This window comes from Scyliorhinus torazame, chromosome 18 (assembly GCF_047496885.1).
Source record: "Scyliorhinus torazame isolate Kashiwa2021f chromosome 18, sScyTor2.1, whole genome shotgun sequence".
NCBI lineage: Eukaryota > Metazoa > Chordata > Chondrichthyes > Carcharhiniformes > Scyliorhinidae > Scyliorhinus > Scyliorhinus torazame.
In genome coordinates this window covers 83882350-83896655 of record NC_092724.1, presented here as the reverse complement: position 1 = coordinate 83896655, position 14306 = coordinate 83882350, and the positions used below count along the sequence as shown (strand labels likewise).

At 48.5% G+C, this 14306-nt stretch overlaps 1 protein-coding gene across 3 annotated transcripts in view; it reads left to right on the top strand.

The window, feature by feature from the left end:
• The first annotated feature begins 2021 nt into the window (after window positions 1–2021).
• LOC140395333 (WW domain-binding protein 2-like) overlaps window positions 2022–14306 on the top strand; it is a 174541-nt gene continuing 162256 nt past the window's right edge. For 2 of the 3 annotated variants that reach the window (XM_072482969.1, XM_072482970.1), the window contains exon 1: window positions 2022–2144. In XM_072482969.1, coding sequence (XP_072339070.1) covers window positions 2107–2144 — 38 coding nt within the window. In that variant the 5' untranslated portion in view covers window positions 2022–2106. The remainder of the gene's footprint in view (window positions 2145–14306) is intronic. The other variant, XM_072482968.1, reaches the window with a different exon arrangement.

Genomic DNA, 14306 nt, shown 5'->3' with positions numbered 1-14306 from the left:
CTCAGTAATTGGGGCATGCTCTGCAATGCCTTGGTAATGCCCACCTGTGACTGGGACAAGCTCTGCAGCGCCTCGACTATTCCCATCTGAGACTGGGACATGTCCCGCAGCACCTCATCAAGGTCTGTCTCGTCATACCCCTGCGAGTCGGACAGTGTACCAAGGCCCTCAGCCATGGTTGTCAGTGACTGAGCCATGTCTAGCACACCTCCACTCATGCTGCTGATGTTGTGCATCAGGCTCTGCACTGCGGTCGCCACCCTCGGAGTTTTGGCCTCGGTGCCACGCATTGCCGGTGGCATCTCCTGCGTCAATAGCCTCTGGGACTCCTCTAAATCTGCTGGAGTGTCGTTGACATCCCCCTCTGAATATCACGGCCGCACCCTATACTCTGCAACAGCTCCAGGTAAACCTGTTCCAGAGGCTCAGCATCTGACTGGAACCCAGCTGGGTCCTGGGATCCACCAGATCTCCAACTGCTGTCTTGCATGGGTATTCCTGACTTCACCTGATATACATCAGCAGCTGTGTGGTGCTCACCAGAATGTGCCCCAGAAGCCTGACCACTACCATTGCCCACTGAGGTGCGTGTCTGCGCTGGTGGAGGGTGAAGATGAAAGTTGTCTCCTCCAAAATGTTCTCATGGGAGGCTGGGGGAGGGTCCACCCTGGATGGGCCGGTGCCAATGGCTGGAGGTCCTGAGGGAGAATGGGCATGTCGTCATTGGGAGGGATGGGTCAGTCTGTATGGCATTAACAACTGACGTTTGGCAGTCCATCTGGGTGGGGACCGGTGGCTCCTCACCTCTGCCCCATGCACTGACCTCCATGTTGATGACCGCTCTGTCCTCGGTCACCCCCATAACCTCCAGGGCCTGTTCCTTGAAGGTGGTGAGGATTCTGATGTCCGACACCCCTCTGCCTGTCTGGGCCCTTTCCTGACTGTTGTGGGACAACTTTTCCTGCGGAGACACAGAGAGGGCATCATTAGCCACATGTGTCGTTCACCCCCAGAGGGGCAGTGGGAGGGTTTGGGGGCTTGGGGTGGGGGGTGTCTGGTTTGTGGGGTGAGGGTGGATAGGTTCTTGGGGGGGAGGCTTCGGGAGGGGGTGGCGTGAGCAGCATGGCTGGGCCAGGGCATGGCGTGGTGCTAGGCGCATTCCTGGGTGGGGGGTCCGGTGCCAACTCTTCCTTGCGGCCCGGTGTCGGTCGATGACCAGCTTGTGGCACTGGGTGCCGGTCCTTCTGGTGACACAGCCTGAGCTGACAGCCGCTGCGTGTTCCTCCCAGGCAGCATTGGCTGTCCTGTGGCTTACCCTCTGGGATCCTCGGGAGAACAGGACATCTCTCCTGGCCTCGACTGCCTCTAGGAGCCTCCCCAGGTCTGGTATCCCTGAATCGCGGGGCAGGTGCTCTCAGCGCCATGGCTGTGAGCTGTGTGGGGTGGTTATGCAAGACCTGTTTAAGTGCTGCTCTACCTTGTTAGCAGACGAGGGGTGTGTGGTTTGTGGGGTGAGGGCACAGTCCTGGCGAGCCATTATTTGCGGTGTGAAGTCCTTAAGGACCTTAAGTGGACCAATTAACATTGGATTGCATTTCTGGCATCGCCAGGAAGCTCACGGAGGTCCTGCTCGCTAGTGTTTGATGAGGACACTGGATAACTGAACTGTAAATGTTCCTTATGCCATCACAAATATGCACATCATGTAAAACATGTACGTTTTTTCAATTCAAAACAGAATGTGCTGAGAATGCTCAGAAAGCTTCTGATAAAAGCTTGAAATTATGGCTTTTTCTCTCTCCACTGATGTTCCTGACTTAAGCTGCACACTTACATTTTTTATTTTGGTTTTGTATAAACTCTTTACTTCTTGATGTTGATACCCCTCAGCCAGGTCTTTTGTACCTTCATCCAGGGGTTGTGATCCCATTGAGGCTCATGTGAGCAGTGATTGCCTTGTTGGTGTGGGGGCAGGGGGTGGTGAGTGGCCCTTTAAGAAGCTGGACCAGCGGGTAACGGGGAGTCTGTCCCTTTAAAAGGGGCGGAGCCTTGCCAGTCGCTGTCGAGCCTTTTCCAGACGCTTCTCTTCATCAGTCCGGCGGGGAGATGGCAATCAACAGGCTTGGGGAGCCCGGCAACCAGAGGTACTGGGGCGGAGGGGAGTGGGAAGTCAGGTCCAGGCTGCAGTCACTCACCTGGGCCTGTCTGGGGGATTCACCTCTATGTATGAATTATGTTAGTTAAATAACTGTATTAATTGTATTCTCATTAATGACATTTATTTTTGATGCTCTTTATATTTACCAATTATAATGTAGAAATACAATAAAGAAGGAGGCCATTTGGCCCATTGTGCCCCTGTCAGCTCTTTGAAAAAGTTGGCATGGTGGCACAGCAGCGCTAGGACCCAGGTTTAATTCTGGCCTCGGGTGACTGTGTGGAGTTTGCTCTTCCTCCCCAGGTCTATGGGTTTCCACCAGGTGCTCTGGTTTCCTCCTGCAATCCAAAGATGCACAGGTTAGGTGGATTGGCCATGATAAATTGCCCCTTAGTGTCCAAAATGATGAGTAATGTAGGTTAAGAAGTTATTGGCATAGAGTAGGGGAGTGAGCTTGGGTGGAGTACTCTTTTCAGAGGGTTGGTGCAGACTCAATGGGCCAAATAGCCTCCTCCTGCCCTGTAAGGATTCTATGATTCCTATGAAGCCCAGCATGTCCCACTTCCTTCCCATCACTGGCATCGTTCTCCCTTCCAAGCATTGGTTCATTTTTGGAACTTATTATTGAACCAACTTCTGTTCCCCTGTCATGCTTTGCACTCCAGACCATGACAGCTAGCTGTGTTTTTTTTTGAAAAAGCTGTTTTGGTTGAGCTAAGTCTGTATACTGTTGTTGCCGATCCTCTTGCCAGTGGAAAGTGTTTCCAGAATAAGTAGGTGTGGAGTTGTGTGGAGGGAACATTGAAGTATGTATCCACCAGTCCTTGAAGGTCTCGGACTGTTTGATAATGTGGCTAAGAAGGAATATGTATGGTAGTTTGCCTTTTGTGAGATGAGTCATAGAATGTAACACAAGGGAGGTTATGCTACAGCTACATACAATATTAGTTTGATCTGAGACTGAATACTACATACAGATCTGGTCACTACATTATAGGAAGGGTGTGATTGCATTGGTGTGAGTGTAGAGGAGATTTATGAGAATGTTTATCAGTACTGGAAAATTTTGACTGATGAAAAATTGTATAGGCTGGGATTGCTGTCCTTGGAACAGAGGAGACTGAGGGCAACTTAATTGTGGTATATAACATTTGAGAGCCTGGATTGGGGGGGGGGGGGGCAACCTATTCACTGTCACAGATGGGTCAAAAACAGGGTCGAAACATGATAATTGGTTACTGTCACAAGTAGGCTTCAATGAAGTTACTGTGAGAAGACCCTAGTCTCCACATTCCGGTGCCTGTTCGGGGAGGCCGGTACAGGAATTGAACCCGTGCTGCTGGCCTTGTTCTGCATTACAAGCCAGCTGTTTAGCCCACTGTGCTAAACCAGCCCCTTTGTTACATTTTATTACATTTGAAGTAATTAGCTTGATTAAAAGGATTGGAGGGGAGATGAAACATTTAATCACAGAATGGTAGAGACCTGAAACTCACTGCCTGAAAGCTCAGTGGAGGGGTAAACTATTGTCATTTTAAAAGTACTAGGACATCTACATGATGGTCTGTGACCTGTAGAGCTACACATTAATAATATTATAATAATTGTTATTAGTGTCACAAGTAGGCTTACATTAACACTGCAATGAAGTTACTGTGAAAATCCCCAAGTCACCACACTATGGTGCCTGTTCGGGTGTGTTGAGGGAAAGTCCAAATTCACCTAACAAGCATGTTATTCGGGACTTCCATAGAATTTACAGTGCAGAAGGAGGCCATTCAGCCCATCGAGTCTGCACTGGCTCTTGGAAAGAGCACCCTACCCAAGGGCCACATCTCCACCCTATCCCCATAACCCAGTAACCCCACCCAACACTAAGGGCAATTTATCATGGCCAATCCACCTAACCTGCACACCTTTGGACTGTGGGAGGAAACTGGAGCACCCGGAGGAAACCCACGCACACGGGGAGAATGTGCAGACTCCGCACAGACAGTGACCCAAGCCGGAATCGAACCTGGGACCCTGGAGCTGTTAAGCAATTGTGCTATCCACAATGCTACCGTGCTGCCCGTGACTTGTGTGAGGAAACCGGAGCTTCCGGAGGAAACCCACGCAGACACAGGGAAAATGTGTAGACTCCATGCATGAAGGTGGGATTAGGGTAGATAGCTCTTCATTGACCAGCATGGACATGATGGGCTGAATGATTTCCTTGTAAACATTCTGTGACTGTACTCTATTATAACATTTCATTGAGTGCCAGCTCCGAGTTAAAGAATTCCAGAGATATGAACATAAAATCAATGCTGAGGTTCCAGTGTAGTACTGTGAGTGTGCTACACTGTTAGTGGTGTTGTCTTTCGGTTAGACGTTTTTTTAAAAAGTCCATATATGGGTTGTGGGTTAGACCAGCATTTATTTCCCATGCCTAGTTGCCCTTCAGAAAGTGGCGGTGAGCTGCCTTATTGCAATGCTGCAGTCCCTGTGATGTAGCTATGCCTACTGTGCTATTCTGGAGAGAGTTCCAGGCTTTTCTGGAGAAATTCCAACAGGTCGGACAGCAGCTTTGGGTGGTGCTGCTGATTGTCGGCCAAGTAGGATTCTCTAGCAGGCGATTAGGGAGGCAAGAGCATCAGCCCTCCTCCTCATGAATAGATGTGGCTGTTCTGAGACCCTGAAGACTGTAACTCTCGAGCACGGCTCCACCCTCATCCCCACCACGTTGGACATTGCCTCGAAGAAGGCTGTCCAGAACCCGACCAGTTTGGGGCAAGACTAGAATATGTGGGTGTAGTTGGCTGGGCCTCCTTGGCAGCGTTCACATTTTTCCTCCACCTCCGGGAAGAACTTGCTCATTTAGGTCTGTTAGTTCCTCGAGTGTGTGTTGTCGGTGTAGAAGTCCCTAACTGTGAGCGTCCCTCCATCCTATCTCCACCTTTTGTAGGTGCCGTCCATTGCCACTGGCGGGAACCTGTGATTATTGCAGATGGGGGGCCTTAACGGACATTTTGGTTAGTCCGATGTGCTGTCACAGTTGGTTCCATGGCTGGAGTGTTGCTATCATCACTGGGATCGTTGAGTATTTGCTCGGTGCGGATGGGAGCGCTGTCGTGGCCAGGGCCCGGAGGGAGGTCCTCGTGCAGGCGCCCTCCTCCATTCTCGCCATTCAGCATCTGGCCCCAACACACACACCAAAGCCATCATCAGTTTTTCTTCTTTTTTATAAAACATATTTTATTACAAACATGTATCAAAGCAGGTTACAGCAAATAAAACACCCGGGGAAAAATACTTCCCAACAATCAACTGCACAGTCTGTACAGATGTTTCCCCTTTTTCATCCCCCTCCCCTACCCCCCTGCGACGAACAGCTCAACAAACACGGTCTCACCTTTTCTCAACTCCCCTGCTGAGCCCCTTAACTCATACTTTTATCTTCTTTAACCGCAGGAAGTCGTACAGATCACCCAACCATGCCGCTACCCCTGGTGGCGATGCCAACCACCACTCCAGCACAATTCGGCGCCGTGAATCGGGGGGAGAAAAAGCCACGACATCGGCCTTCCTCCTCTCCATGAGCTCCGGCTTCTCTAAAACCCCAAATATCGCCCCAAAGGGCGATAAGTCCCCGGCTTTTGTTTCGGTGCAACATCGTGGGCCGAAGGGCCTGTACTGCGCTGTATTGTTCTATGTTCTAAAGGGTCCGGGTCCACCTCCTCCTCCACTGCTCTGGTTAAGACCGCAAACACTCTCACCCAGAATCTTCCCAATTTTTCGCAAGCCCAAAACGTGCGCGTGATTTGATGGCCCACACCTCTCGCACTCATCTGCTATCCCCTGAAAGAACCCACTCATTGTTGCTCGAGTCATATGCACCCTGTGCACCACCTTTAAACTGTATCAGGCTCACCCTTGCACAAGAGGAGGTCCCGTTTACCCATCGCAGCGCCTCACTCCATACTGCCCAATTGATCTCCATTCCCAACTCCGCTTCCCATTTCTCCTTGATCTTCACCACCCGCTCACCTCCCTGCTCCCCCAGCCACTTGTATATATCCCCAATTTTTCCCTCCCCTTCCAAATCCGGAAGCAGCAGTCGCTCCAGCAGGGTGTATCCTGGCTACCTGGAGAACCCCATCCAGACCTTTCGCGCAAAGTCCCTAACCTGCAGATACGTGAACTCACTCCCCCTCAGCAGCTCTACCCTCTCCCTGAGCTCCTCCAGACTGGCAAACCCTTCCTCCAAATACAAATCCCTCACCTTGACCAGCCCCACTTCCCTCCACCTCCTGTATACACTATCCATCCACCCCGGCTCAAATCCATGATTCTCGCACAGGGCGTATCCATGATTCTCGCACAGGGCGTTGGCACCGACATCCTTTATATCCTGAAATGCCTCCTCAACTGATTCCATATCTTCGCTGTGCACTGCACCACCATGCTCCTTGAATACATACCCGGATCCATTAACAATGCTGCCGTCACCATAGCCCTTAAACTAGACCCCTTGCAAGATTCCTCCTCCATCCTAACCCACTCTATGCTTTCTCCTTCCCATCACCGCCGCACCTTGTCCATCTTCACCACCCAATAATAATGAAGCAAGTTCGGCAATGCCAACCAACCCCCCCCCCCCCCCCCCCCCCAACCACCCTGCTGCCTCTGCCTCCGTAGCAGGGTCCTCCCCACCCTCGGCACCTTCCCCGCCCATAAAAAGTCCGAGATGATCGTGTCCACTTTACGAAAAATGGCATTTGGTATAAAGATCGGGAGAGCCTGAAAAATAAACAAGAACCTCGGCAGAATATTCATTTTTATCACTTGGACCCTCCCCGCCAACATTAAGTGCAGTGTATCCCACCTCCTAAGATCCTCCCCGGCCTCCTCCACCAGCTTTTTTAAGTTCCACTTATGGAGCCCCATCCATTCCCTCGCTACCGTAAATGACCCCCCCCCCAAATTACCTTGCTTTTCCCGACATTCAGTTTGTACTCCAAGAATTCTCCAAACCTCCCCAGCAGGCCTAAGAGATCATCGGCATAGAGCGACACCCGATACTCCCTCTGTCCCCATATAATCTCCCGCCACTCTGCTGACCCCCTGAGAGCCATCGCCAACGGCTCCATCGCAGTGCAAACGGCAACGGTGAGAGTGGGCACCCCTGCCTCGTACCCCTGTACAAGTCAAAACTTTGAGCTCATATCATTTGTCCTCGCTCTTGGCGCCACATACAGCAACTGCACCCATGCCACAAATCTCGGCCCAAACCCAAATCTTCGAACAAGTACTGCCACTACCCGATCAAATGCCTTTGCGCGTCCATGGACACCACCACTTCTGGCACCAGAGCCCCCGACTGATTCATCACCACATTCAACAGCCGTCTGATATTACTTGCGTGCTGCCTACCTTCACAAAGCCTGTTTGATCTTCTGCAACCACCCCCGGGACACAGTCCTCCATCTTCCCCGCCAATAACTTAGCTAATACTTTCACATCCGTGTTCGATAGCGAAATAGAATTTACAGTGCAGAAGGAGGCAATTCAGCCCATCATAGATTCATTGATATATAGAAGATAGGAGTAGGAGAAGGCCTTTTGGCCCTTTTGAGCCTGCTCTGCCATTCATCACGATCATGGCTGATCAACCAACTCAATAGCCCCATCCTGCTTTCTCCCCATAGCCTTTGATCCCATTCTCCCCAAGTGCTATATCCAGCCACCTCTTGAATGTATTCAAAGTTTTAGCATCAACTACTTCCTGTGGTAATGAATTCCATAGGCTCACCACTCTTTGTGTGAAGAAATGTCTCCTTATCTCTGTCCGAAATGTTTACCCTGAATCCTCAGGCTGTGACCCCTGGTTCTGGACACACCTATCATTGGTAACATCTTCCCTGTCTAGTCCTGTTAGAATTTTATAAGTCTCAATGAGACTCCCCCCTCATTCTTCTGAATTCCAGCGAGAACAATCCCAACCTAGTCAATCTCTCCTCGTATCACAGTCCCGCCATCCCTGGAATCAGTCTGGTAAACCTTTGCTGCACTCCCTCGAGAGCAAAAACATCCTTCCTCCGAGATGGTCTCCAAAACTGCACACAATACTCCAAATGTGGCCTCACAATTGCAGCAACACATCCTTGCTTCTATGCTCGAAACCTCTTGCAATGAAGGCCAACATACCATTAGCCTTTTTTACTGCCTGTTGCACCTGCATGCTTACCTTCAGCGAATGGTGCACAAGGACACCCAGGTCCCGCTGCAAACTCTCCTCTCCCAATTTTCAACCATTCAGGTAATAATCTGCCTTCCTGTTTTTGCTTCCAAAATGAATAACCTCACACTTATCCAAATTATACTACATCTGCCATTGGTTTGCCCACTCGCCCAACCTGTCCAGATCTTGCTGTCAGATCCCTGCATCCTTGTCACAATTCACCCTCCCACCTAATTTGGTGTAATCTGCAAACTTTGAGATGTTACATTTTATTCCCTCATCCAAATCATTAATATATGTTGTGAATAGCTGGGGTCCCAGCGATCCCTGTGGTACCCCACTGGTTACTGCCTGCCAATTTGAAAAGGACCCATTAATCCCTACTCTTTGTTTCCTCTCTGACAACCAGTTTTCTGTCCACCTCAATACATTTCTTCCAATCCCATGCGCTTTAATTTTGCACAATAATCTCATATGCAGGACTTTGTCAAAAGCCTTCTGAAAGTCCAAATATACCACATCGACTGGCTCCCCCAACAGATGTGGTGCCAGGTCCGCCACAAATTACTTATAAATTTCGCCGGGTACCCATCCAGCCCAGGGGCCTTCCCTGACTTCATACCCCTGATTCTATCCAGCATCTCCCTCAGCCCCAGGGGCTCCTCCAATGCCTGCCTCTTTGCTTCCTCCATCTGGGGAAATTCCAGCTCGTCCAGAAACCGCCCCATGTCCCCCTCCTCTCCCCATGGATCCGCCTCATAAAATCCCTGGTAATACTCTCTAAATGCCTCATTTATCTTTCCTGGCTCCGACACCATATCCCCAGCCCCAGTCCGTATCTTAAATATTTCCTTGGACGCAGCCTGCGTCTGCAGCTGGTGCGCCAGCATGCGGCTCGCCTTCACCCCATACTCGTATTGCACCCCTTTGCCCTACGCAGTTGCCCTACCGCTCTCCCCACTGTCAGCCTGTCAAACAGTCCCTGCAACGTTTATCATCAGTTTTTCCAGTGAGTTGAAGAAAGCCTTGGGATGTTGATCGGGATGGATCTGAACAGCGAGAGGAACCTCGGCAGTGCGTTCACCTTGATCATCTGCCAGGGAGATTGGGAATGTGTCCCATCTCTGCAGGTCCTTTTTTTTTTTTTTGCTTCCTCCACCAGACTGGTCAGGTTCCATTTGGATCCCTGTCCAGTCATGAGTGATTTGGATGCCCAGGTAGCGAATTTGTGCCAGGCCTGTTTAAATGGCAGTCCCTCTAGCTCTGCTCCTCCCCCTTGCAGGTTCATTGGAAAGATCTCGCTTTTACCCAGGTTGAGTTTGTAGCCCGAGAAGGCGCCAAACGTTCATGAGAGCACCATGATTCCCTCTGTGCTGCTTTGTTGGTTTGTCCAAGATGTAGAGGTGTAGGTCATTCGCATAAGAGCAAGACTCCGTGCTCTGTCTCCTCTCTGGAGCCCCTTCCAATTCTTTGCCGCCCTGAGCACGATCGCCAGTGGCTCGATCGCTCGGACGAATTGCAGAGAGGACAGTGGCCTTGTGCCACTGTGCGGTTGGAACTACTTAAGAGGGTGGTATTTGTCTGTATGCTCGCTGTGGGCGCGCTGTACAGGAGCTTCACCCAGATGGTGACACCCGCTCTGAGGTACTTCCATACAACTCTGTCAAAAGGCCTTTTCTGTGTCCAGGGAGATGATCACCTCTGAGAAACCAAGAGAAAATGCTGGAAAATCTCAGCAGATCTGGCAGCATCTGTAGGGAGAGAAAAGAGCTCACGTTTCGAGTCCAGATGACCCTTTGTCAAAAGGTCTACGATGCTCCCAGACCTGCTGAAATTTTCCAGTATTTTCTCTTTGGTTTCAGATTCCAGCATCCGCAGTAATTTGCTTTTAATCTAGATGATCCCCTCAGATGGGCGGCACAGTGGTTAGCACCGTAGCTTCACAGGTCCCAGGTTCGATTCCCGACTTGGGTCACTGTTTGTGGAGTCCATGTTCTGCCCGTGTCTGCGTGGGTTTCTTCCGGGTGCTCCGGTTTCCTCCCACAGTCCAAAGATTTGCAGGTTAGGTGGATTGGCCATGCTAAATGCACTTCAGTATCCAAAAAGGTTAGGTGGGGTTACTGAGTTATGGGGCTAGGGTGACGGCGTGGGTTTGGGTGGGGTGCTCTTTCCAAGGGCCAGTACGGACCCGATGGGCTGAATGACCTTCTGCACTGCAAATTCTATGATGTTATTCTCTCTCTGGATGGGGCCATGATCACGTTCAGCAGGTGCCTGATGTTCGACAATAGCTGTTTACCCTTGACAAAGCCCTTTTGATCTTCTGCCACCAGCTTGTGTACGCAGTCCTCCAGTCTCTCGGCTAGGATCCCATGCCTCACAAACATGGATCAACCGGGACCTGGGATTCATGTCACATTACATTCATCCCCCACCATCTGGCCTGCAAAATCCTACCAACTGTCCTGGCTTGAGACAATTCACACCTCTTTAACCTGGGGTTACCCCATCTCTGGATCGGTAAAGATTTAATCACCTGCTAATGCTCGCATTCCTAGCATTGTTTGGCATCTTTGAATTTGTCTATGTGTTTCTGGAACAGACCTCTTCATTCACCTGAGGAAGGAGCAGCGCTCCGAAAGCTAGTGACATCGAAACAAACCTGTTGGACTTTAACCTGGTGTTGTAAGACTTCGTACTGTAATCTATTCTATTAGCCTGGGGCTCAGCATTCTCCTCCACAACATTATCTTTTTCCTGAGTGAATACTGACGAAAAATATTCATTTAGTATCTTGCCTATCTCTTCAGACTCCACACAATTTCCCATCCCTGTCCTTGACTGGTCCTACTCTTTCCCTAGTCATTCGCTTATTCCTGACATACCTATAGAAAGCTTTTGGGTTTTCCTTGATCCTTCCTGCCAAATACTTCTCATGTCCCCTCCTTGCTCGTCTTAGCTCTCTCTTTAGATCCTTCCTTGCTACCTTGTAACTATCCATCGCCCCAACCGAAACTTCACACTTCATCTTCACATAGGCCTCCTTCTTCCTCTTAATAAGAAATTCCACTTCCTTGGTAAACCACGGTTCCCTCGCTTGACGCCTTCCTCCCTGTCTGACCGGTACATACTTATCAAGAACACGCAGTAGCTGATCCTTGAACAAGCCCCACTTATCCAGTGTGCCCAACACTTGCAGCCTACTTCTCCACCTTATCCCCCCCAAGTCACGTCTAATGGCATCATAATTGCCCTTCCCCCAGCTATAACTCTTGCCCTGCGGTGTATACTTATCCCTTTCCATCATTAATGTAAACGTCACCGAATTGTGGTCACTGTCCCCAAAGTGCTCTCCTACCTCCAAATCCAACACCTGGCCTGGTTCATTACTCAAAACCAAATCCAACGTGGCCTCGCCTCTTGTTGGCCTGTCAACAAATTGTGTCAGGAAACCCTCCTGCACACACTGTACAAAAAACGACCCATCTATTGTACTCTAACTATATCTTTTCCAGTCAATATTTGGAAAGTTAAAGTCTCCCATAATAACTACCCTGTTACTTTCGCTCATATCCAGAATCATCTTCGCCATCCTTTCCTCTACATCCCTAGAACTATTAGGAGGCCTATAAAAAAACTCCCAACAGGGTGACCTCTCCTTTCGTGTTTCTAACTTCAGCCCATACTACCTCGGAAGAAGAGTCCCCATTTTGCTAGTCTTTGCCTGTGTTGGCTGAATTTCCCTTCAGCCTTTGCGGTTCTCCATTTTAAGTCGGGAAGTGGCCAACCCAGGTGGCTACACACCCTCCTTGTGATCCCTAATGCGAAGCGTGAAGGATCACATAACTGCGTTGTCTTCATTCCCTGACCCGGCGAGCACTCTTCCATGGCCTCTACACTGACCATAACTATGCAAGAAACATTTTAACTAACATTCTAACTGGTGCTATGTCAGACAGGGACATGCATTACAACAGAAAAAAAAAACGGTACCTGTAACTGTCCTCAATAAACTACATTCACTAAACATTCAGTCATATTAACTTCCTAATCAATAGAAAATAAAAGCAGCATTTAGATTTTTCCTGGCTTGGCAGTCAAGCACAGGGGTGTACAATATTTCCATTTCTTTAATTACAAAAGATGTAACACAAATGGTCTTTATTGTAGATCAAGGGGTTCGGGGGCCTGGTGAAAACCGAAAATAGGGGATCTCATTCTGCATACCGGGGTGCGAGCGCGGTAGGCTCTCCTTGGCCATTTCCTCATGCGTTATAATGGTGGTGATCAACACGGAGGATGTCCTCATTGTTGTTGTTCTTTCTCTTTTTGTCTCTTCCTTTCCATTTCATCTCTTTTCCTGGAGCGTCTGGGTTCTATGGATCAAGCATAGTGTCTGTTACTATCTTGGCTAATATCTCGTGCGTTAGTATGTCTGTCCTTTAGTGCCAATTCTCCCTTTATAATTTGTCACCATGTGTGACTCCTTCATTTAAAAAAAAAAAACCCGAATATTCAGGACAAGACACACTTAAAAATACTGAAACAGTGCGAGCCGTCTCGCAGGCTGTGCGATTTTACCATCCAAATGTTTGAGGATGTAAATAGCAGAGGGATGGCAACCTGAAAACAAAAACACAACTTTTTTGAACCAAGAGTGCCGAAATGAGATGCGTATGGGCTGCGACGGGTAAGAATTGGATGGAATCCCCGGGCAGGAAGGCGACCAATGCCGTGTGTGCTCTACCCGAGTGTAGCTGACCAGAGGGGGTGGGGTCCTGATGGAATCTTTAATTTGAAGGGATCAAAAAAAAAAAACGTGCCTAACTACGCCAAGTTGGGGGAAGCTTAGTTGATGAATCAAAGTCCTGGCGCACTACGACCGGTTGTAAGATTTGTAATATTTCTGGACTATGCCAAGTTGTTGGATTCCTAGTATTATTCGACTGTGTAAAGTTGAAGGAATTTATATTATTTCTACTATTCGGTTACCAGTAGCACTTTGCGATTACTGGGACTCAGCAGAAATTTGCAGTTAAAACTTCTCGGGTGCCAAAAATAATTGTTTTATTTGTCTTCTATTGATTACAATTTGAAAGTCATTTAAAAGACAATTCAAAGCTTTCAGAGAATTACAGACATCTTTTTTGCTTAGGCAGACAGCTCGAAAGTAACTTTTAAAAGGTCAAATTCTGGAAATGAAACATGAAGAGAGAGAGAGCTAATCTTCAGCTAAACTCAAACTCAAAGTCAAAAGTGGACTAACAGACTGACTGAATCAAAGACAGAACCCCAAAATTAAAGACAAATAATTAAGGACAGACAGACTAACACTCTGACTGACTACATCACTGACACAGACTAACACCCCGAAAAAGACCACTAACAAACTAACAGAAAGACTAAAATGGAGGGGGGAAACTTTTCAGTTATACACTTTCATATCTGTCTTAAGTCATCTAATCACACCCCAATATAATCCTAATTGGTTTGGGTTACACTCGAACACATTTGATTTGATGGCAAGCCATCCATCTTCAATGTGCAACATTAGCTTTTAATTGTTTCATGTCTGCATGTTATGGAATGTGATATTCTGCTAAATCTTTACCAACAAAAACTGGTCTTCTGCTGACTTAGCTGTTATCTGCATTGTGAACAATGGTGCCTTCATGTTGCTTTGGTGCCTGCTTCGTCCTTGATCTGATTACTGGTACAGCTTGTGTTTTAATGTCACACTGACTTTGAAAATATGCATTTGCCAGAACAACGGACCTCAGTAAAAGTGAATTATGCTGTATAAATGGGTATTTAAAACTGGGGCTTAATATTTATGCTTAAACAGCTATCTTTTACCTATACTAGTTGTATTCAAAATACCTGGCTTCTACAGGTCCTCGGGCAGGGTGGAGACCAATGCCGTTT